Below are 23,113 nucleotides of genomic sequence, written 5' to 3'. Positions count from 1 at the left end.
TCTGGATTTTGTTTGTGGATATAAGCAGCGACTCCTTTGTGCTTGCCCACCATGACAGAGGCATTATCAGCACAAAAGGAAACACAATTTCCCCACGGAATTTTCCTGTCACTGAACTCATGATCAAGCAGTTTGAAAATGTTTTCTCCAGTGGGATCTTGTTTGCACGCAGGCAAACTTAGCAAACCTTGCTTCACAATCCCAGCACTGTTGTCATAGTACGAAATCAGGACAGGATATAGCTGGGCCTCACCACTGTCATTGCTACCATCTGTAGCTAGGCTAAATGGAGCTAGTCTAGCAATATCGGCAATAGATGAAGCAGTAACATTTGACAACTCACCAATTACACTGGTCAACAACAAATTTGTTGTCTGCATTTTTTAAGCTGATTTAGGACGAATCTGATGCGCTGAATCCAAAACTCACATTAGTTTTGTTCAATCAGGTCAAGTTTTTGAGATATGGCCACATGTCGTTTTTTACATTTTTGTTCACATGTACGCATGTGTGGAGCATTTTAGAAGAAGTTGGTGGGGTAAAATGTCATGTCAAATAATTGTTTTAATTGGAAATAATTATTTTAATGACAAGAAGTATTCAGGTACGATAGTTCTAGGTGATTATGTCGAAAAGGGATCAGTTTGAAGTCATAAAACCTCAAAATCTTCCAAAAATTGGTGAGGCAAAGCATAAAGTTCATGGATCAAAACTAAAGTTAATGGGGCAGATTTTGTAATAATGTGATACAAAAAAGTTGTATTTCTTGAAATAACGAACTCTGAAGAATGTACAATACCTACATGCGCCAATTTATGACATGCGCTTCTGCTCAAGCTTGGAGTGCCACAGTACGAACCCAAAGATTGGAGACTGTTCATTGACAGCAGCAAGCGATCACTGAAATGTGTTCTGCTACACAACGGCAACCAGTTTGCCTCTGTACCCATCGCTCACTCGACTACACTGAAGGAGAAGTATGAAGCGGTGAAGTACGTGCTGGAGAAAATTGGTTATGATCAGCATAAGTGGTTTATTTGTGTTGACCTGAAGATGGTGAACTTTTTGTTGGGACAACAGTCTGGCTTCACCAAGTACCCATGTTTTCTGTGCATGTGGGATAGTAGGGACCGTGCTCAGCATTACACGAAGAAGGACTGGCCTGTGCGGGAGGAATTGGTGCCATGCAAAGAAAGGAACATCATCAACGACCCTCTGGTGGACAGAGACAGAATACTCTTCCCACCGCTGCACATCAAGCTCGGCTTAATCAAGCAGTTCACCAAGGCTCTGGACAAAGATGGTGACTGCTTCACTTACTTGTGCCAGGCTTTTCCAGGATTGACCATGGAGAAGTTGAAAGCTGGCATCTTTGATGGTTCTCAGATCCGTCAGCTCATCAGAGATCCAGAGTTCAAAAACTCAATGAACGAAGTGGAACTGGAAGCGTGGAAGACATTTGTTTTGGTAGTGAAGAACTTTCTTGGCAACAATAAGGCCAGAAACTACGCAGAACTTGTCAACAACATGCTGACTGCTTTCAGAAACCTGGGCTGCAACATGAGCATCAAGATGCACTACCTATTTTCACATATGAACCGGTTTCCTGAGAACCTGGGTTCAATGAGTGACGAGCAGGGGGAGAGATTCCATCAGGACATGAAGGAGATGGAGACCAGGTATCAGGGTCGCTGGGACGCAGTCATGATGGCTGACTACTGTTGGAATCTGAAGAGAGACCTCCCTGCCGCTGAACATTCCAGGAGTTCGAAGAAACGGAAGTTCAAGCCCTGAAGTTTGAACAGTGGTGACGCAACATGCAATTTACTTGTACTTACCTTTATCAATGCCCACCATTCAGATGACAGTAATCGATGTTTCTATCATGTAATCAATAAATGTTGTTGGCAAAACATTTTTTTCTTAAAAACATGTTTAGGATGATATGTGTTGACAAAAATCAGCTGATAATGCCACAAAAATGTAATTGATTTTGTCACAAGATCTGATTTTTTCAAATCAACTTAGCACAAAAACCTGACCTGATGGAGAGAAACGGATGCCATTTCCTGATTCAGCAGTGCCAGAATACCCTAATTCACTTGTAGAAATCTAGACAACATTCAGAAAGTAAAAAATTGTTGACCAGTGTTCTTTTTTTCTTCTTTGTTCTTGTTCTTTTTTTTTTTTTTTTCTTTTTTTTTTCTTGCTTTTTGTTCTTGTTTTTTTTTTTTTTGTTCTTGCACATCTTGCACATCTTGCAAGTTTTTGTTCTTGCACATCCATACTTTGAAGCAACTTTTGAATCTGGAAACATCTTTTGAAATAGAGGTCCAGCATGATCTGAGACTGATATGGGCAAGTTATGTTCCACAATAAATCCACTAAAGAGAAGTTCCGCTCGAGTAACATCCTCTTCCTCGCTTGTCCCTTGTTTGGTGAAATAATTCAGAAGTGTACCGGTACTCGTGCTCGAAAATCTCTCCTTTGCAATGTCTGTGTGCCGTTTGCTTCCAACGTGCTTCCGAATATCATCGCGACCTCCGTGCTCAACTGAAATATCAACGCTGCATACTGTACAATACGCATGGTGAATTCCTCTTTCAGACTTTCGAATACACGGGTATTGGAGACTGTATTCGGTCTTGTACTTCTGAGACCATTTCTTGGTCTTCGTAAGCTTCTTTTCTGCCATTTCGTAATCAACATCGAGGGCTTGAAGCATCGGTAACTTCGAAGTCGATGTTCCACAGCTGCAGCGCGACTCGTAGAACTCTAGCGGCTGTTAAACACCGCACGGTGGTCGCGACCGCCGGGCTGGTACGGGGCCCAGCTGCATGCAGTGAGCGTATCGCATGCATATACACTGTGCATACATACCGCATGCACTGTATTGCACACATACCGCATGCACTAAATCTCAGTGCATGATCGCATAAGCGAGATCCAGACCCAATGTTTCGCTGCTCCTCATTTGAATTTGCAATTTTTTACGTACAATTTGGTAGCAGCGAACGTTATGGAGTTACCACATGCTATACGTAGCAGACGATGCTTTTCATTCAATTCTCATACTAGTACATTCTGATTAGTGAACAGTGCAAAAATATCAAAATTTCGGGAGGATAAGGATAGTGATCGTAAGGGCGGGAGTTTGGGTGAATTTTCGGAAGCCTCCCGATGAAATCGGGAGGGTTGGCATTGCTGTGTCAGGTGCTTGGATTATTCTATTTTTCCAATTACGTGCAAATAAACAAAAATTTCTTGATTTGAGGCACTTCAGAAAACACAGGCCTGAAGAGCAATGTAACAAAATGCAGCGAATGTTGTTCAAGAAATTACAATAGCAAACAACTGATGGGTTTGTACCAATGGATACCGATTAGTGGTTCAACTCAACATAAAAATTGCTGTTCATGACCACACTGTACTAATGTTAACAGACGTTCCTGTCCTAGTATTTTGGCGAGTTATTCCCATGGTGATCATCACAGGTCCATGCTCCACCTGTGCGAGTAGCTTGACGGCAATGTTGAGGTTCAGTCGTTGTTAGACTCTGCCTTCGATAGGTATCCTCCAGAGGCGACGTGGGTTGGGAAGCTACTGTCGCTGGTGAGAGTGGAGGAGGGGTCTGGGCACGCCTTGATGGATGCAATGGACCCAGCGACAACTGGTAGCTTTGGAATGGTGTGTTCCTTTGGGAAAAGGAAGAAAAAAAACCAAAAAACAATCGATGGAACACAATCATCAGTTGCACTGGAGTATCAACATATTTCAGAAGAATGGGCACAAACAAGAAACAAGATACACAAGTGACCCTTTCAAAGGAAGATAAACAGCTGCATCATCAAGGAAGCTCAAGAAATGAGAAATGTGTGACCGCTCTTTAGATATTGCACAACACTGCAAGAAGAGGGAAATAGAGGATGAGCAGACCAACACATACAAACATGTAACAACTGGACCAAAATTTTATATTTCATGAAAATTCTACAAAAGATGAACTGTACATGAAATGTTTTTACTTTCTTATAAAGAGCCAAAAGGAAAAGGTTTTGTCACATAAACCACAGAGATTCATTGATAAAACATCAAATAATTACAGATCATGTGTGTAAGCAAAAATATAAAATCAATAAAGTGAGAGCAAATCAAAGAAAATATGAAGTATTTCAGAAAAATAAAAAAGTAAAACGACATTTCATTTTGTGTGCAGCACGTGGCTGTTCCTTTGCATCATTGCTGAGGCCGTGGTTGTGTCACTGATGCAGTGCCCCCTGTAGGTTAGAACAGGATTTTGAAATTTGTTGAGGGTGCCGGTAATAACTCGCCTAATCTTCATGACGGACACCGTGGGACCTTGAACATCCACCAAGCAATGCCCGTAGACAGACACCCAGTTTAACGTCCATCAGAGGGATGGCACAGACATTGATGAATCACCCTGCCTGTGAAACAAAAGGATGATCGTTTACAGCTTTATAGCTAGGTCGTGTTTCAAACCCAGGCTTGACAGCTCAGAGGAGAGCGTGTGTACCTCTCAGCCCTCCGTGCAGAAGTAGTAACAAATAAACCAATAAAACAAGATGCCCTCTGGAGGATTCTCTGTCTTCTACAGTCTAATCTCCAGCCTCGCCCCCCTGCTCTCTCTGCGATTTGTCCCCACCACATTTCTGCAGGGCCCTCAAGGTTCGCCAACAACCCCTTCTGGTAAAACTACCAAAATCACGAATCACTGCTCACCTTCACTCTTTCATTCCTCTTTTTTCCCACCTTTGGAATAAACTCCCTCACTCTGTTCATTCCCATTCTTCCCTCCAGGCCTTCAAAACAGCTGTTCACCACCACCTCTTATCATCCCACATCCAAATCCTCGATCTTTTCTACCCCCGATAATCCACCCAAGCCCACCCTCCTTCAAATTCCCTGCTTTCCTTCCTGAAAGTCCCTGTAATGTCCATCTTCTATTCCCCATGTTCCCCGTCCCATCCCTCTCCCTTCCACAGATCTCCTAATGTCTCTGTTCCCCACTGTTTTGTCCTTCCCACTCCCTCCTCTCCGGTCTCATGCCCCCCTTGATGTGCGTTGTGTATTAGCTCTCATACGAGCCTCGACAAGGTATACAAAAAAAATAAAAAATAAAAATCGAAAGCACACTTCACTTCTGTAAATAAAATAAAGGCAATTAATCAAATAGCAACAATAAAGTATACATTAGTGAAACAAAGTAGGAGGATATCAAACAAGGTAGTAGATAGTAAAAACAAAACAAGGTAGTAAATTTGGTATGTTTTGCTGGCATAATTCTAGAGATAATTAGGTCTATGCTAGGACAATTCTTCAAAGGATTCGCCAACATCTGCTTGAGCACCAACGCCTGGAGCAGTCAGGCTTTACACCAAAGAAGTCAATGACTGACCGGATCCTTGCTCTTCCGGGTCCTCACCAAACGCAGATGAGAGTTTTGGCGGGGGTTGCTTGCAGCCAATGTTGATCACCGTAAAGCATTCAATTCAGTGAATCGGGATGCCCTCTGGAGGATTCTCAGTCTTCGTGGGTGCCACCAAAGTTGATCGATCTGATTTCTGAACTATAGTCTGGTACGGAGAGTGCTGTGATGTGTGGTGGTTCCATCTCCGACTTATTCCCAGTAATTACTGGAGTTCATCAGGGGGTGTGTATTGGCCCCCACACTCTTCAACACTTGCATGGATTGGGGAAGATGTAGGAGAGATCAAGCTGCAGTGCATCGCTTGGGAATGTCAAGATCTCTGACCTTGATTTCACAAATGATGCAGTCATCCTTGCGGAAATACTGGATGTCTTTGTGGAGGCCCTCGAGGCACTGAATGAGGAATTGGAGACGCTGGGACTACAGGTTTCCTGGGTCAAAACAAAGATCCAGGCTTTCAATGACATATTAGATGCTGCCATCTTGGCTGTACGCGTTTGTGGTGAGGATGTTGAGGTCATGGAGAGATTCACTTACCTTAGCAGTGATATTCATGTCTCCGCAAGTTGTGAGCCAGAGATCAACAGACGTCTGGGTCGGGCCAGACCCAGAAAAAAATCATCATGGGGTGTGGCGCTGTCGGTATCTATGCAGGAGGATGAATGGGCAAGTCTTCAGGTCCTTGGTGCTTCCAGTCTTGCTCGATGGATGTGAGACTTGGACTCCGACAAAGGATCTGACACGAAGACTTATGAGATTTGCTGAGAGAGACTCAAATGAGATTTGTTACCTACATACTTCGTGAGCGTCAGTTGCAGCTGTATGTACATGTGGTTTGACTTCCTGATACTGATCCTGTTCAACATATTCTCTCAGCAAGGGAGCTTCATGAGTGGAGAAGGCCAACGGGATGACAGCATGCCTTGTGGTTTCAGCTGGTTTATTGGCATCTGAAGGAGATGGTGATGGGTCAAGCATCTGCCTGGGGGATAGCCAGACGGAGGCCCCTGGAGTACCGATGGAATGCGGACGGATGCAATGATGCGCTGCTCCAGCACATGTTCCCATACCTAACCTAACCAAGCCTAATTATGAATAGCAATAACGATAACCAGACCAACGATGTGTTTGAAAATCTTCGATTTTGCAAGTAATAATAATAATAATAATAATAATAATAATATTCTATTACTAAAAGGAGACGTGTCTCCATCAGTGTGTGTGTGTGTGTGTGTGTGTGTGTGTGTGTGTGTGTGTGTGTGTGTGTGTGTGTGTGTGTGTGTGTGTGTGTGTGTGTGTGTGTGTGTGTGTGTGTGTGTCATGAAGAAGAAGAGGATGGGAAATAAGAACATGGGTGAAACGGCAGAACTCTAAAAAAATAGGAAAAACAAGATTTTCCAAGGGGGGTCCGGGTGTATGCTCCCCCATAAAACTTTGAAAAATTGATGTCAAATATGCCTTTTGGGGGTGATCCGATCAATATTGTAACAACCAAAAAAAAAAAACTATGCAAATGAAAGTGATATTTGTGGAAGATTTTCTTTATGTCACCTGAACATTCATTGCTGGAGCCTGGTGTTGGCTTCACGGTTAGGATGGCTGGCTTAAGAATCAGGGTCTTGGGTTTGAGACCCTCTCCTGCTGTTGAATAAACAGCAGGTGGGTTGGCTCAGCCCGTCATCCCTCCGAGGTTCACAAAATGAGTAACAGGGGGCACTGCATCAGCAGTCGCTGCATCAGCGTTGGCCAGCGATTGGAGTCGTGAATATGCAAGTGACGGAATACGTCTGAAAGGAGTTCAAATGCCACAAGGAGCTGGTAACTTGTCGAGGTACTTCGCTGAATAACCCAATGAAACCTGGCAGGGGCAAAGGCAGGAATGTTGATGAAGGATCCAAGGAAAAATCAACTTCAGACTCTTCAGATGAGCTTTACCAACCCGCGTAAGGCAACGTGAGATGTGCGAGGTACCACAAAAGCAAAGAAGGGCTCTTTACACACGAGCCACACAAAGGTGCCAATATCAGGTGTAGAATCGTTACCAGCAAAACTCCACGATAAGGGTTGCCCTTTTCAGCACGACCCCAGGCACAGAAGATCTCTGTAGAGTGGAATGCGTCTGATAGACACAAAAAATGGCGGTAATTCGCACCTAAATTGCAAAGCAGGCAGATCTTTAGCGTGGAAGGAAAAGACGTCCGAGGCGTTCGGAATCCGAAGCAATCCTTTATTCCAACCTCGACCAAACAACCCACTCGTCTCTCTTCGGGATGCACCCGGTTCCGGAAAATCAACCGAGCTCGAGAATATTTACATATTATAGCATGAAAGGGAAAATGACGACGCATCAGATCACAATGGTAGGCAAGTTCTCGACCTTTTGTGAGACGATTGAAGAAGAATTCTACCGAAGGTAAATAGTAAGTCCAGTCTCGGTGATAACTCAAGCAGTCTGCTGCAGCTATTATAAATTGCCCACGTGGGATGAATGAACGTCACAGCCTTCCATTCCGATCAGGGAAACACCGCCTTTTCTTTCTCCCTGCCCGCTTTTACAATTTCCTCCGTATTCCTTAAACTCAATCTCTCTATATTATAATTCCAAAGAGCATCATTCCAATCACAAATTAACACAATAAAATGTGAAGAAACACTCGTGACGTAAACGAACATGAATGCCATTCCAACGTGATAACCAGTTCAGACGAATCTGTGGGTGAGGAAAGGCGGATACGCAACACCGACGCGCGCGCGCGCGCGCACACGCACGCACGCATGCACGCACGCACGCACGCACGCACGCACACACACACACACACACACACACACACACACACACACACACACACACACACACACACACACACACACGCCTCCTGCATGGCAGACATCAAATCACGGTAACGTGCTTGCAAGCTTTTGTACCCGGCTAACTTCTACAAAAACAGTTCATAATAAAAACTACCATGGGACTAATTCACATAATCATGGTCATGATGTGTTATTGCGTTAACATTACACCCAGTCCGGATGAAATGGGTAAAATGAATCAGCATATCGGAATAGCACCTCAATTCCTTATAATCCCGGCATGCCTTTCTGATGACGAACATACAGAAACCTCTGTGTATGGGCATTACAAAAATACGGATTTCCGTAAAATACGGAAGGAATTTCACCCATGGAAGAAGCAAATCAAGCTTTAGTGGTTCCTGCTGTTGTAGAATAATGCAAGTGGTGCCATTGTGAAGTTAATGATGGAGTTATTTGGTTGAAAAGCTAATAATCTATTTACTTCGCACAATAATTTGTATCCATTTAATCTTTAAAATGTCCGTTTCAAAAGCTCTCTTTCTGGCATCGAAGCAGTAAGAATGGGACCTTAATGTAGCGATTAAAGCAGTAGCATTTATTAGTCCACAACAGGAACCCTTTCCAAGGACACGAAAGGAGCACACAAAATATGCGGCTTTCAAAATGACGTACTCCACCCCAGAATGCTCAATATGCATTTGCAGAAACGCCAAGAAACAGCGATGTTCAAGGCACAATAAAATACATCGTGTGTGCGACATAAGGATTGCTCCCTAAAAAGGCTCACAAAGCTTGTAAAAGAAGCTGAAAATATGTGCAAACATACTTGAGAGAAAGGGCTGTGCCTTTGCACAACAAACGACTTGGAGAACCTTTGCAGCTCACCCAACGGGCAGCTGCCCTGACTGCAAGCTCTCGACCATGCAAGGCCCGAGTGGACGGGCATGTGCTACACAAACCCCTGATGGGTTGCTACCCAGGAATGGACTTTGAACGTTGTGAGAGTGCCTCCTGTGAGCATAGCAGGCTTGGTGATTTATTTAACGGAAGTCTGCAATTGGAAAGACGATACGGTGCGTCATTACCAAGTAACAGTAACCAAATATTTGGCAAAGCGCAAAGGACATCTTTGCGACGTGAAAATACACAAAAGTTTGTGCCAGCTGTATTTACGTGTGGGCTGTATATATCAGGAAGACACCATATCTGATTTGGGTGCTTCTGAACACCGATGGGAAGGGCATATGTGGGGCTTGTGAATGTACAGGGTAAATTAAAAATGATATTTACTATTAACCATGTTGGGAGGATGAGGGGAGGCGGTGTTGGGAGATGTAAGAGCTATTATAAATTTATTGATTGTTTGGTTCCAGGGGTCAGAAGAGAAATTATACTATATTTTTGCATCTATTCATAAGAGGAGTGTCCGTGTGTGGTTCTTTAAAAAAAAAAAAAAATAAACATTCAGTGTGGCCGCTCGAATGCCTCATCCACGGATATTTCTCATATTTCCTATATTTCTGTGAGTCCGATTTGCATGGAGGAACACAACAATTATGGTTAACCATTTTAAAATTGCCAATCTTTTGTGTAAATGTTGAATATTTGTTCAATGGACTATTTGAATCACAGATATCACCAGGTTAAAAGTGCCCAGATGAACAAAACGAGACTGAAAACACACATACAGCGCATGCGTGAAATGCCTCTTCAGCATTCATACGTCATTTTTAAAGTCACGTATTATACATGGAAATATTTCATGAAGCAGTAGAAAATTATATAAAAATACATGCAAGGAGCACCCAAACAACGACAGCAGCAACAAAGCACCAACAACTGCGTGTTGTTAAGAAAAAAAAATTGGGGGGGTTTTACTTCATTTTGCATCCTCATTGAGACTCGTAGATCGACATGCAAATACATTTGTGGAGTAAAACGTGCTGCCTTTTGATTAAACCCATCGTGGAGCGACGGGTAGGGACACCTAGTATTAATACTTTAATAATATGTTATATTAAATAAATAAACATCTTGAAAGCTTCCCTTTCATATCAATGAACAAAGTAGAGAAGGAGGCTTCAACAAGATAAAACATTTGTCTCAGGATCACCATTACTCAGTGTCATTTACCTGTTACATCTGCAAACTAGAGAGTTCATAAAATACCTTACCCCCCAAACAGAGTTCGAGTAATAATTCAATTGAAATTAAAACTGGTAAACCAGTAATCCCGGGCTTCAACCCGTGCATCCGACGTCAAAGGACTTTAATTTGCACTGAGTCTGCAATGGGGTCTCGCTACGGTGTCCCTCATGTTATATCAATGAAGGATTGTAAAGCCGATAGCAATACATGATAAAGAAAGAAACTTCACATTGGACAAATCGAGGCTGGACAAAGTTTCAAGTCCCGAAAAAAGTCCAATAACTACACATTTGCATATTAATGTAAATGGCGAACTTGTAGGACATTAAACGATCTTCCAGAATGTGTAGTCACTATAGCTCTATCTTCTTTCGGTTTCATTTTACATGTCGAAAATGAGTGATTTTAAACTTTGGGGGGCTCTGGGGCCTCACTGGGGTCAAATACAGACATAGTATACACATATTTGGAGTCCCCTGTTTATGAACTATCTAAATCTGTCATTAAAATTTTTCAACTCTCATTTGCATATTTTGCATATTTAATGAGGCGAATCGGCATCATTTTAATCATAAATTATGTAACGAGTTCGACCAAATTAACAACTTAGCATTCCCATGGAACGTAGGAAATGTGTGCAAAAGATTGAGGCTGTCGGGTTATCCTTTCTGGAGAAAATCCAATATGGCCGCCATACCACGTGACCTACGTCATCAAAATTTTCAAAGTATAAACTTCAGGTGGAGAGTTATTAAATGGATAAGTTTCATTGAATTTCATCCAACCATTGTTTTCATTTAACGACATTTCAAAAATGGGTGATTTTAAACTTTGGGGGGCTCTGGGGCCTCACTGGGGTAAAATACAGACATAATGTAAACATATTTGGAGTCCGCTCTTTAAGGCCTATCTAAATCCGTTATTCGATTTTTTTCAACTCTCATTTGCTTATTTTACATATTTAATGAGGCAAATCGGCATAATTTCAATCATATAAATTTAGTGACGATTTTGACCAAATTAACAACTTAATATTCACATGGAACATCGCAAATGTGTGCAAAAGCTTGAGGCTGTTGGGTTATGGTTTCTGGAGAAGATGTTTTTAGGTTTTAGAGAAAATCCAATATGGCCGCCATACCACGTGACCTACGTCATCAAAATTTTCAAAGTATAACCTTCAGGTGGAGAGTTATTACCTGTTTAAGTTTCATTGAATTTCATCCAAGTGTTGTTTTCATTTTATGACATTTCAAAAATGGGTGATTTTCAACTTTGGGGGGCGCTGAGGGCTCACTGTGGTCACATACAGACATAGTATAAATATATTGGGAGTCCCCTGTTTATGTGCTATCTAAATTTGTCATTAAATATTTTCAACTCTCATTTGCATATTTTGCATATTTAATGAGGCAAATCGGCATCATTTTAAATCATATGAATTATGTAACGATTTCGACCAAATTAACAACTTAACATTCCCATGGAACAATGCAAATGTGTGCAAAAGTTTGAGGCTGTCGTGTTATCCGTTCTGGAGAAGATGTTTTTAGGCTTTGGAGAAAATCCAATATGGCCGCCATACCACGTGACCTACGTCATCAAATGTTTCATAGTATAAACTTCAGGTGGAGAGTTATTATGGTGTTAAGTTTCGTTGAATTTCATCCAACAGTTTACCCTCCAGATCCGCCACAAAATCGGTCAGTAGAACATAAAAACGCCTTTAATAATAATAACACTAACGAATTCAATAGGGCTTCAGCCATTTGGCTAGAAGCCCTAATAAAATAATTTTAAAGGTCGTTTCAAAAATATTTTGGAAGTTTAGTGCCGTTGATACAGTCTTATACACCACCATATTTAACAATCGCATAACCCACGCGACATGTTCGGGTGGGTGTGTTTGAGAAAGGAACTGATGCAGAGTATCAGTAGTAATTTTACTTTAATGCAGTAAGTGGAATACAATGTTCAAAGTACTTCTTGATACACAATGTTTTGGGTTATAGCATTGTCATTGTGGAACCCTTGTTTTGTAGTTGGTATAATTTGTACCGTAATGTCCGAGAACCGACGTGATCGTGAGAAGGCAACAGTAACCGTTTTTGGCACGATTTCACTGTTTCAGAACCATTTTATTTACTTTTTTTGTACCATGCACCTCATATGGTCTTTGAGATAATGTAAGCCGAATATCACGTTACTCGAGCGCAGAACAAAGTCGAAGATAGCGCGACACGAAACCACAAACTCGGAAATAATATATAAGATGTCCATGTACTGCTAAATGGAAGGGTTTTCTCAAAGTGGCAAAAACAGAGATTTGTGTTCTACAGTGTTCAAGTATATAATTCAATTGAAATAAAATATAGACTTCAAATAAAGACTTGAAAAAAACATAAAATCAAAGGGAGAAATTTACCGCTGTAGATGCCAGTGTCTTATACAACACCTTATTCAACACGTTACATGAGTTGTTCATTTCCTGTTGTTCGTGTCCTTTATGGCGTCTTTAAGTTTCTTGTTTGGAATGATTTTCAATTTTCTTTGACTGCTAGACAGGCAGATTAAAACAATTATGTCACTCCTCTCTGTGCATGTGTAATCGGGACAAATTCAGAGACAAAGTACTACTGCTAAACTGCAAGTTCTCTTTCCGATTCATATTCCGATTCCTGTTCAAAATATAACATTCAATTTAAATGACGTTGTTCCTCGATCATAAACTGATGTTTGTGGATGGATGGACCAATAGCCAGACAAGTGAACGAATTGCTTAACCACACATTTCGCTTTGTGTGCGTGGGTTAATAAGAGAGAATGCTGGACCCTTCAACACTGTATGTGGGGGGGGGGGGGTTGTGAAAGGGGAAGGTGGGGGTGAGGCAGAGGTGTTGCTGTTGCTGTTGCAGTAGCACGTCCCAGTCGCAGGCAGTGTTCATTGTTGGAACGGAGTAAAGATTCAATCACATTTGACAACAGCCAAATTAGTCAAATCAGTCAATACAAAAGCAGGGTAGTATGGCTTTACAAGAACTTGAAAACTTTCCAAATACCAGAAACAAAATTTAACCAAAGAAAAAAAACTTGCAAAAAAGGAGCATTGCGATTTGCACACATGCTAACCACCCTGGTCCCCTTTACCCCTCACCCACACCCATCCAAATCCCACTCTATAAACATTGGTCCCAATCCACCACCCATTCTTCCCCCTCTTTCCCGTAAACAGATGACGTTGAAAATATTTAATACATTAGAATTTACATGTTTAAATGCATCTCAAAAACAAGTCTAAATCACAGTGGATGGGGCAAGGCATTAGGGGAGCACATCCCAGCGTTTTGCTTTTGAAATAAATACTACAGGTATTAAACATTAAAATCTGCTAAACCAAAAATCACCAAAGGTTAGACAAACTTGCATGTACATACTATGATGAATCAAGTATCATTGGACACATATATATTAGAGAATGAATCAGTCATTAAGGAGAAGCTCAAGGAAATTGAGAGAGGGAGTAATGCAATGCAGGCAAAATAGTACCTTTATATTTGAGCAACAATTGTGTTGGTCAAAACAATACCCAGCCACCAAAAGCAGCCAAAAATGGTCCCTCACCTGATATAGGGCAGAGGACCACCAGGGCCAGGCGAGTCTGGCACAATGGCAGTCTCATTGTCAGTGACAGGTGTTGTGGCTGTGGTTGTGTCTTCCAAAGAGCTGCTCATCAATGAAGTGCTGCTCGAATCAGATGGGCTCGTCGTCACAGGCGTTTGAACCTGTGATGATGTTCTGGTGTCTTCAGTCAAGGACTCTATTTGCAATCATAAAAAAAAAGACACCAAGTACTCAACACTGAACCATGCAAAGGTAAACGCTGAGTGGGAGATTCTGCAGCAAATGTCAGCAGTTGTAAAATATGACAGGCATGTCAAATGACACTTTAAAAAGTTACATATTTACTTATTGTGGCATCGACTTCAAATTGACAGAGCACTATGATACAATTTTGATCAGAACCACTGCATTATCAACCCATAAGGCATTTCCCCAAACAGAATGTGGCAATTAAAACTTCTAAGTAGGGTATTGTGAATGGACTGATTTAGTGAATTACTTTGTGAAGTTTTGTTGGAGGTTTTAGGGGTATTGTAGGGTACAAAGCAGCATTTCACATTTTCTTTGCTCAATGTCGCATGCGAATGCACCTTCTCTAGTCGGAAATTTAAATTAGAATACAATACGAGATACAAGGAAACCCCAAAACTCAACATGTACAATTGATCATGTAAGCTTTCTTCTTCAAGGACTTCACCAGTATTCAGTCCAAGTGCAGTTTTGGCATGAGGAATGTTCAGAACACCTGAATGTAAGCTTCCATGTGACATAATTGCCTCATGAAATAATTAATCATTCAGCATGTGCAACTCATGCACCCTTCGGTTTTAGAGGTACACGAGGCATTCTGAGCAAATTTGAGGCATTCTTTCCGAGACACCAACATGTGGATCATCCAAAAACACGTTGATCGCATTCTTCAACACACCATGACAACGTCACGTCTGTCAGAAAATGAGAAGAATCAAATAAATGGACACCTTCAAGCAGAGTCTTCCATTATGCACGTTTCAAGGATCCTTAACGTGAGGAGAGGAACTGCTTATGATCTCAGAAGACATCATCAAGCCAGTGGATCAACAAGAGATATGCCAAGAAGAAGAAGTCCTGATACATTTGCATGACCCATCTACACAATCAGTTTCAAACTTCCCAAAGTACTGCAAACACACTCCCTGGACCTCGCAGGATAAGTGTCAACATCATCAAGAGGCATTTCCGTGATGCAGGGATCTGTGCTTGTCATACTGTTTAGCATCCAAGACTTGCACCGTGACATACAAGCATGCTTGGAGTGGTTAAATCAGCATGTCCAATGGACACGGAGGCATTGGGCAAGTGTTATGTTCATTGAATGACCCATATTTATCTTTGAAAGGCATGATGGTCGCGCATGGATCTACAGAAGACGCAATGAGTGATATGCCCCTGTCTGTGTCCAGGAGGCCTAAAATTTTGGACATGGAAGGGTTATGATGTGGGGTGGTATTTCTGAAACATTTCACACCAATGTGATTTTTTTATCCATGGCAATGTGATGGCACATCGAAACAATAATGAGATCATACAGCAACATGTGTTGCCTTCCCTTCAACAAAATGGTGAAGGAGTTATCTTTAAGCATGATATTGCTCCTGATCACAGGGAACTTATCAGGAGCATTCCTGTCAATGCTAGCAATAATGTCATGACACCCTGAACTGTCATTTCACCAGATTGGAATCCAATTGAATATCTTCGAGATATCATTGAAAGTCATGCTCAGACATTGCCAAGACACCATGAGCCCTTGATGAGCTAGAACAGAAGCTGATTCGGGTGCAGAATGCCATTCCACAGGCTCAGATTAGAGGTCTTATATGGTCAATGAGACTACAGTGCAATACAGCAGACTGCTGCCAGAAGTGCACATACCCAATATTAAGATTGTTACTTCCACCATTCCATGTTATGCCTGGTGTTGGCTTAATGGTTAGGGTAGAGGGACTTGGATCCAAGGGTTCTGAGTTCAAATCCCGCTCAGCTGTTGAATTAATACCAGGTGGGGTTAACTCGGCCTGTCATCCTTCCGAGGTCGGCAAAATGAGTGCCAGCATGCTGGTATACTGTGTCGGAGTGGCAATCCATCCAGGATTGTGCCCAATAGCCAAGGAGACTGCTAAGGTAGCACCAACGCTCTGCACAGAGTATGGTCCCAATCTCCTCCTCATTCCACGTTGGATCCCAATGTGAAAAAAATTGGTCACAATACAGCATTACATGATTTGGTGACAATGTAATATTCAGCATTTATCTCTGTCAGACCTTACACCATGAAATATGAAATTTGGAAGGATTCGGGTGAAATTTGGTGGACAGGTTGTGTGCATGACAAGGACGAATTGGTTAGATTTTGGTGAAGATCTGGATTTGGACACTCAAAATTTTAAAGTGATTCTTCACTTTTGAGAGCGAGGGCCAAAACTGATAGATATATATATATATATATATATATATATATATATATATATATATATATATATACACATATATATACATATATATACACACATATATATATATATATATATATATATACACACATATATATATATATATATATATATATATATATATATATATATATATATATATATATATATACACACATATATATATATATATATATATATATATATATATATATACACACATATATATATATATATATATATATATATATATATATATATATATATATATATATATATATATATATATATATATATATATATATATATATCACGATATCTCAAAAAGTTATGGATGGATTCAGTTCAGACAAAACTTGGTGGACAGGTTAGGTGAGTGACAAGGAAAAACTGATTCGATTTTGGTGAATATCTGGATGCAGATGGGGATCCAATAATTTTATTTAAGTAATTCTTCACAATTGAGAAATGGGGTGGGGGGGGGGGGCAAAAATGATATATATAGCATTATATTTCAAAAAGTTGTGGAAGAGTGATGACAAAACGAGGTGGATGAGATGGTTTGATGTCAAGAACCAGCCAATTCGATTTTGGTTCAGGATGATGTGCAAACACAATAAATAATTGTTTTGCTGTAAATCTTTGCTCTCCAAAGGTCTTTGCTTTAAGCATAAGATAATCTATATGATTATGGAACAGAATAAATAACATTTCAGTTCTGTTCTTCAAAGGTAATTGAACTTTAAGGCAATTCTGTAGTATGGCATAAAGGTCAAAATACACAAAAAAGTACTTCAATATTTACCATGGCGGAAGTTCCAGCCAAGACGTTCTCCAAGTAATCCAGCCACAGCGAGCTTGTGGACAATTGACTGTGCTCGCTCCATCTCAGTAAGTGATGCAGACCACTTGATTGGCGATCGTGATACAGCACGCTTCACAACACAGTGCATCAGAGCCTGTAATGCTGTTCGCAATTCCGTTTCCTCATGAGGCCATGTAGGGCCTTCCCTGTCTGCATTGTGATTACTTCCTTCTGATGATGATGTTCGAGGAACCAAGAGCAGCTCGGCATAACGGCTGCACCCTAGCACCATGCTCAAGGTCTTCATAGCACTCACAGAAATGTACGATGCTTGTACCGCACGCATCTCAGCCTCGTGAATGCGTCCCATCCCATCATGGATTTTTTTCCTGGCAGAGCCATTTTGCTGAGCTGTCCCTGGGTGTTGTACTCCACCCAGCACTTCTGATTTGCTTTCCTGTTGTTTTTCCTCAGCATCAGCAAGAGGGACATCATCCAAAGAGGGAGACCTAGCTCCTTCCTCATCTGGCTTGAACTGTTGCTCGCACCGCTCCTGCGATTCCAGGCCACGAAATGCCCGCCTCTCTTGCCTCCAAGCTTTGCTTCCCATTCTACCTCCAGTCATCCCAAGCTCCTCGTGGATGCCTGTGAGGTGAGTGAGGTCAAGCAGCACCGAGGCCGGGATGATCGGAAGGCGTCCAGCGTCGAACGGCAGAGGCTCACAAGGCTCCAAATTGGAAAGTGGTGTGTCGCTGGGTGACCAACAATTCAGCAAACTTTAGCCAAAGCACACGACAGAGAAATAAGGAATGAATGGAAGAGAAAAGAGAAGGAAAGGAAAGGATGTAAAAACAAACAAACAAACAAACAAAAAAACTCAAAAGAATGAAGCAATGGCTCCAAGTACAAGAAACAAAAGAATAGCAGAAAGGCAAAGGCAGAAAGAGTGAAGGAAGAGAAATGTAAACAAAATGTGCAAATGTAACATGAAATTCACAAAGAGAATTCAACCAAGGAAGGATGGCTTAAGTTTACCCATTATTTGCATAAACTACATGGATGTTGCAGAAATATTCTCATGAAGTGCATGTATAAAATACTCATTTGTGCATTGCAATGCAAGCAAGAGTTTTGTGCAAAAAAAAAGAAAAAAAAAAAAAAAGGAAAGAACAAATGCAATGTAAAAGTGAAAATGAAATAAAAATAATAATTTCAATGCTGAAATTTAAAATCTACACAATAAACCCACATGTTAGAGACATTTATGGCACAATAAGTAAAACCACACGAGTTTAACTAATGTAGACAACTACCTCTCCACTGTTATGAGAATAATAAATAAATTCACCAGGTTTGCTTTTCTACAACCTTATCTTTGTCTTTCGGCTACATGAGCTTTTTCCCAATCATATTCTTATCAGCCAATAATGTAACAGTTAATGAGCCAACAATGCTAACAAACGGCGATGGGGATTGGGGGGGGGGGGGAAAGTTCCTTTCCAAATGTGCAATAAAGGATTAAATTTACCATAATTGCATACACACAAAAAAATACATAATTTAACCAAGTCCGCTTATTTTGTCATATGCAACATAAGGTTGTGGGGTAGCATCACTGGCTGAGGGGCATGGCTGTGCCACTGATGCAATGCCCACTGTAAGTTAGCACAGACCTAGTAGATATAATGATATTGTCAGAAGAAATAAAATATATAATTAATAAACTACAATGACATAAATCAATTTGGTAGTTAAGTAATTGGAATGTGGTGGGGGGGGGGAGAGAAAGAGCAATATATTTATGAATAAACAAAGGGATGGGAATGGGTAAATTGAGAAAAATAAAAATTGAGAAAATAATGGGATAGTGGGAGTCAGAGTGGAGAAAGAAGGGAAAGAGGATTGGGAGGAGACAGCAGGAAGGAGAGCATAAGACAGAGGGAAGGTAAGAGGTTCTGCAATTTTGGGATGAAAAATAAATACATGGCTTCAAATTCATTGTTACAGAATTTTCACTTGCCTGTGCTCTGCTGAAGCCAGATTTCTGTACGATGACAACAATTACAAATAAGTTGCTCTGCATTATATGAGGTCGGTCTAAAAAGTAACGGGACTGACTTCACAGAAATTTTATTCCAAAAAAAAAATATTGAAATCACAGCTTGTCCCCTTCAAAATTGTTTCCCTCCAGTCTCACACACTTGTCCATCCTCTTCTTCCATGCTTCGATGCACCCCCGGAAGGCTTCTTCTGGAATCCTCTGGAGCTCTGTTGCCACGGCCCTTTTGAGAGCCTCCACATCAAGAAATCGGGTTCCCTTGATCACCCCCTTGAGCTTGGGGAATAGGAAAAAATCACAAGGGGCCAAGTCTGGCGAATACGGGGGTTGCTCCAGAGTTAGCACGTTCCTCTCCGCCAGAAATTGTTGGATGCTCAGGGCACTGTGAGCAGGGGCATTGACATGGTGGAGCACCAAGGCGTTGTTCCCCCACAGATCCCTCCTCTTGTCCCGGACTGAGCTCATGAGGTGCCGGAGGATCTCCTTGTACACGTATTGATTCACTGTTTGACCCTGTGGTAGAAACTCGAAGTAGACGATGCCCTTGATGCCAAAAAACACGATGAGCATCACCTTGAACTTCGACTTTGACATCCTTGGTTTCTTTGGTCTTGGTGATGGCGGACTTTTCCACTGACGACTCTGCGGTTTGGTGTCGGGATTATATTCGAACATCCACGATTCATCGCCAGTAATGACTCTCCCGAGCAGGTCTGGATCATCCTCGAGGCGCTCGATAATGTCTTGACAGACAGTGACTCTTTGCTGTTTCTGGTCCTTGGACAACAGCTTGGGGACCCTCTTTGCGCACACCTTGCGCATTTCGAGATTTTCAGTGATGATGCTCCAGACAGTGTCCTTGTTGATAGAAAGTTCCTCAGCAATCATCCGCACCGCGAGTCGACGATCTGCGCGCTCCATCTGCTTCACACGCTCGATGTTGTCCGCCTTTCTGCTCGTTGAAGGTCTTCCAGACTGTGGATAGTCTTCAACCTCCTCCCGTCCCTCTTTAAACCTCTTCTGCCATTCAAATACACGTGTACGTGACATCTTTCTTCCCCGTAGACTTGCTGAGGCATTACGAAGGATTCGGAAGGTGTTTTGCCAAGCTTGGCAAGAAACTTCAGATTGGCTCTCTGCTCACGACTCATAGTGCGACGACTCAGACTAGACAGCGTATAAAGCACGACCTGTAAAAAATCACATAATGAGCGCAGTCAACCATCACCAATCATATATATTGCTGGAATGCTGCGAAAGACTGTGACGCAACCTGTTCATTGAAGTTGTGTCAGTGGAGCACACAGCAGGCTCAGTCCCGTTACTTTTTAGACGGACCTCGTACAGAAGATTAAAAGGACAAAGAAAAAATTTAAAAAACACCACAGATTTGCAACAATAGCAAGCTTGAAAACAAGAAAAAATATTGCCTCGACAAGAGGATAAATAAATAAATTAAATGCTCAAATGAATCACACCTGATGGTCACTTCAGTGTCGTCCCACTGCACCTTGGCTGACGTGCTGCCGTCTTTTAGGACACCGAGTACCGTCGCATGACGACCAGTCAATTTATGTATGCAGCGGCCACCCACCCGCAGACCCTGATCCACACCGCCCATGACGGCCAATGCAGGCCATACTTCGAGGCACAGTGCACGCAGCTGAACCTCAGTCAGCTCAACGGCAGTGAGGTGTGAAGCACGACCCTCATTGCTCTCAGAATCACAATCACCCACCTCCAAAACACCCGGTGGAGCAGACCAGCATTTGTGAATTCTATGGATGCATAAAATAACAATGAATTCAAAAGTGAAACCAAAGTGGAATGTCGTTAAAGGACAGTTAACACATCTACCAAGATACTATATCTTCATGACCACTGAGATATAAACCAATTGAGATTATCAAGTCCATTCCTCACTCACCAGGTACTGCTCTTAAAGCTCCCAAACCATAGGAGTTTCTCTGGCTGCGACTTCCCATCTGCTCCAACCTCATGTTTGTCTGTGTGTTGTATCGTCCTCCAAACAGTGAGAACTACATCTACATCTCTCTCTATATATCTCTCTCTATCTATCTCCATCTCTCAAGACATGGACAAGCTTTTCACCACTCATCTCAACTCTCTCTTCCTCATATGTGGAGACTTCAAGCATCACGATGCAACTTCACTAGGCTTTGGTACCTATCTCACCAGCCATGACACTTCAGCAAAGGACTTAATGTGACTCCATGGGACTGACTCAACATGTAAACATTCCCACCTTGATTTCTGTCAATGGCTAATCCTCCCTTCTGGATTTGGTGATGACCTACTTCCCCACCAATGTTCTCCTACTCTTCCTCTGCTCCAAATGGTTCATCTGATCATGTGCTTGTGCAGGTCAACATCTCTCTAGCCATTATCAGAGAATAGCCTCAGTGCCGGCGAGTCTGACAGTTCACTCAGGCAAACTGGCAGGGACTGCAAGCAGCCATCTCAGTTCAGGACTAATGTCCTACATCTACCACCCCTGATGTTAAGTCAGCCTGGGAATTCTTCCACAGAAATATGGACTGTCTTATGTGCAGATTCATCCCATCTCATCTTCAATTATCATCCCCATCCTCCCACCCATAGTACACTGAATGCTTTGGTGAGGCAGTTGCTTTGAAACAACTGGTCTTCTCTTCCTGGAAAGCCAAAGGCAACCAAATCATTCCACAAAGCCTGCAACAAGTGTGCCGACTCTCAGAAGAGCCTAAAAGCGACATCTGTCCAATCTCAAGACTAAACTTTCAAACTCGTCTCCCTCCTCCAAAAACCTGGTGGCACCTTGTTAAGTCTTTATCTGGTGTATGTTCCCCTCAATCCCATCCTTTACTTCAAATGGCACGATAGGCCGACTTTGCTCGTGAGAATACTGAATGCATAAATTCTGTGTTTACTTCCAAATCTTGTCCCCAACACATCACTCTCTATCCACCCGACCCAGTCATATCCAACTGTCTTGGGCTCTGTCACTTTTGCACTTGGGAAGGTGGAGGAAGTTTCTGGCAACCCTTGACTGATTCTGCAACTGGACCAGACAACATCAGCTCACACTTCCTCCGTACTTGCTCTGCTGCTATTGTGCACTATTTCTGCTCTTTTCACCCTATCATTTGCCCTAGGTCATCTTCCATCTGCTTGGAAATCAGCCAACATCACCACATTATATAACCAAAGTGCAGATAATGATACACTTAGGCCAAAGTCACATTTGCTCTACGGCGAGGATACGGCGGCCGTACATCCTCTGAATTGACAGAAACGTGCGGCGGCCGCAGAGTTTCTGCGGTGGCCTCAGGGAGGCACTACGCCGTTTGGCTATCTTTTACAGGCCGTAGGGGTCGCCGTGGAATTATAACGCGGAGTTATAACTTTTTTCATTTCAACGTTGGCCGTAGCAATTTGACATGCCGTAGTTGAGACGTAGTTGTGTTCCACGTCGACCATACGTAGGGCGTACGGTGAGCTTGCGTTATTCGTGCGACTGCCGTAGTCTCTTATCAATGAAAAATGAATTTTGCCCTAAAAACCGAATACATTTGAAAAAAGCGAACACAACATAGCGTTCATGTTTGTTCACGTGTCTCCCCCAACTGTTCGACGCGCATCTTCGCGCTTTGTTCATTCAGTTCGTCGGTGGAAGTCCTCGGGAAAGCATCTCTCGTGTGTCGATCGCTACTTTTCCTCGTGTTTTCACCTTGATTTGTGCT

At 42.1% G+C, this 23,113-nt stretch overlaps 1 protein-coding gene across 8 annotated transcripts in view; it reads right to left on the bottom strand.

Annotated features, from left to right (window-relative positions):
- Positions 1-23,113, bottom strand: part of HERC1 (HECT and RLD domain containing E3 ubiquitin protein ligase family member 1) — a 964,782-nt gene that overhangs the window by 758,712 nt on the left and 182,957 nt on the right. For 7 of the 8 annotated variants that reach the window (XM_085850311.1, XM_085850306.1, XM_085850308.1 and 4 more), the window contains exons 40-43: positions 20,849-21,148; positions 17,312-18,087; positions 14,036-14,231; positions 3,508-3,695 (exon numbers count right to left, since the gene is read on the bottom strand). In XM_085850311.1, the coding sequence (XP_085706437.1) occupies positions 3,508-3,695; positions 14,036-14,231; positions 17,312-18,087; positions 20,849-21,148 (1,460 nt within the window). The remainder of the gene's footprint in view (positions 1-3,507; positions 3,696-14,035; positions 14,232-17,311; positions 18,088-20,848; positions 21,149-23,113) is intronic. The other variant, XM_085850310.1, reaches the window with a different exon arrangement.

This window comes from Eptatretus burgeri, chromosome 12 (assembly GCF_056783735.1).
Source record: "Eptatretus burgeri isolate ZD-2024b chromosome 12, Ebu_testis_v1, whole genome shotgun sequence".
NCBI lineage: Eukaryota > Metazoa > Chordata > Myxini > Myxiniformes > Myxinidae > Eptatretus > Eptatretus burgeri.
The sequence above is the reverse complement of the archived record's forward strand: the minus strand, read 5'-3'. Positions and strand labels throughout refer to the sequence as shown.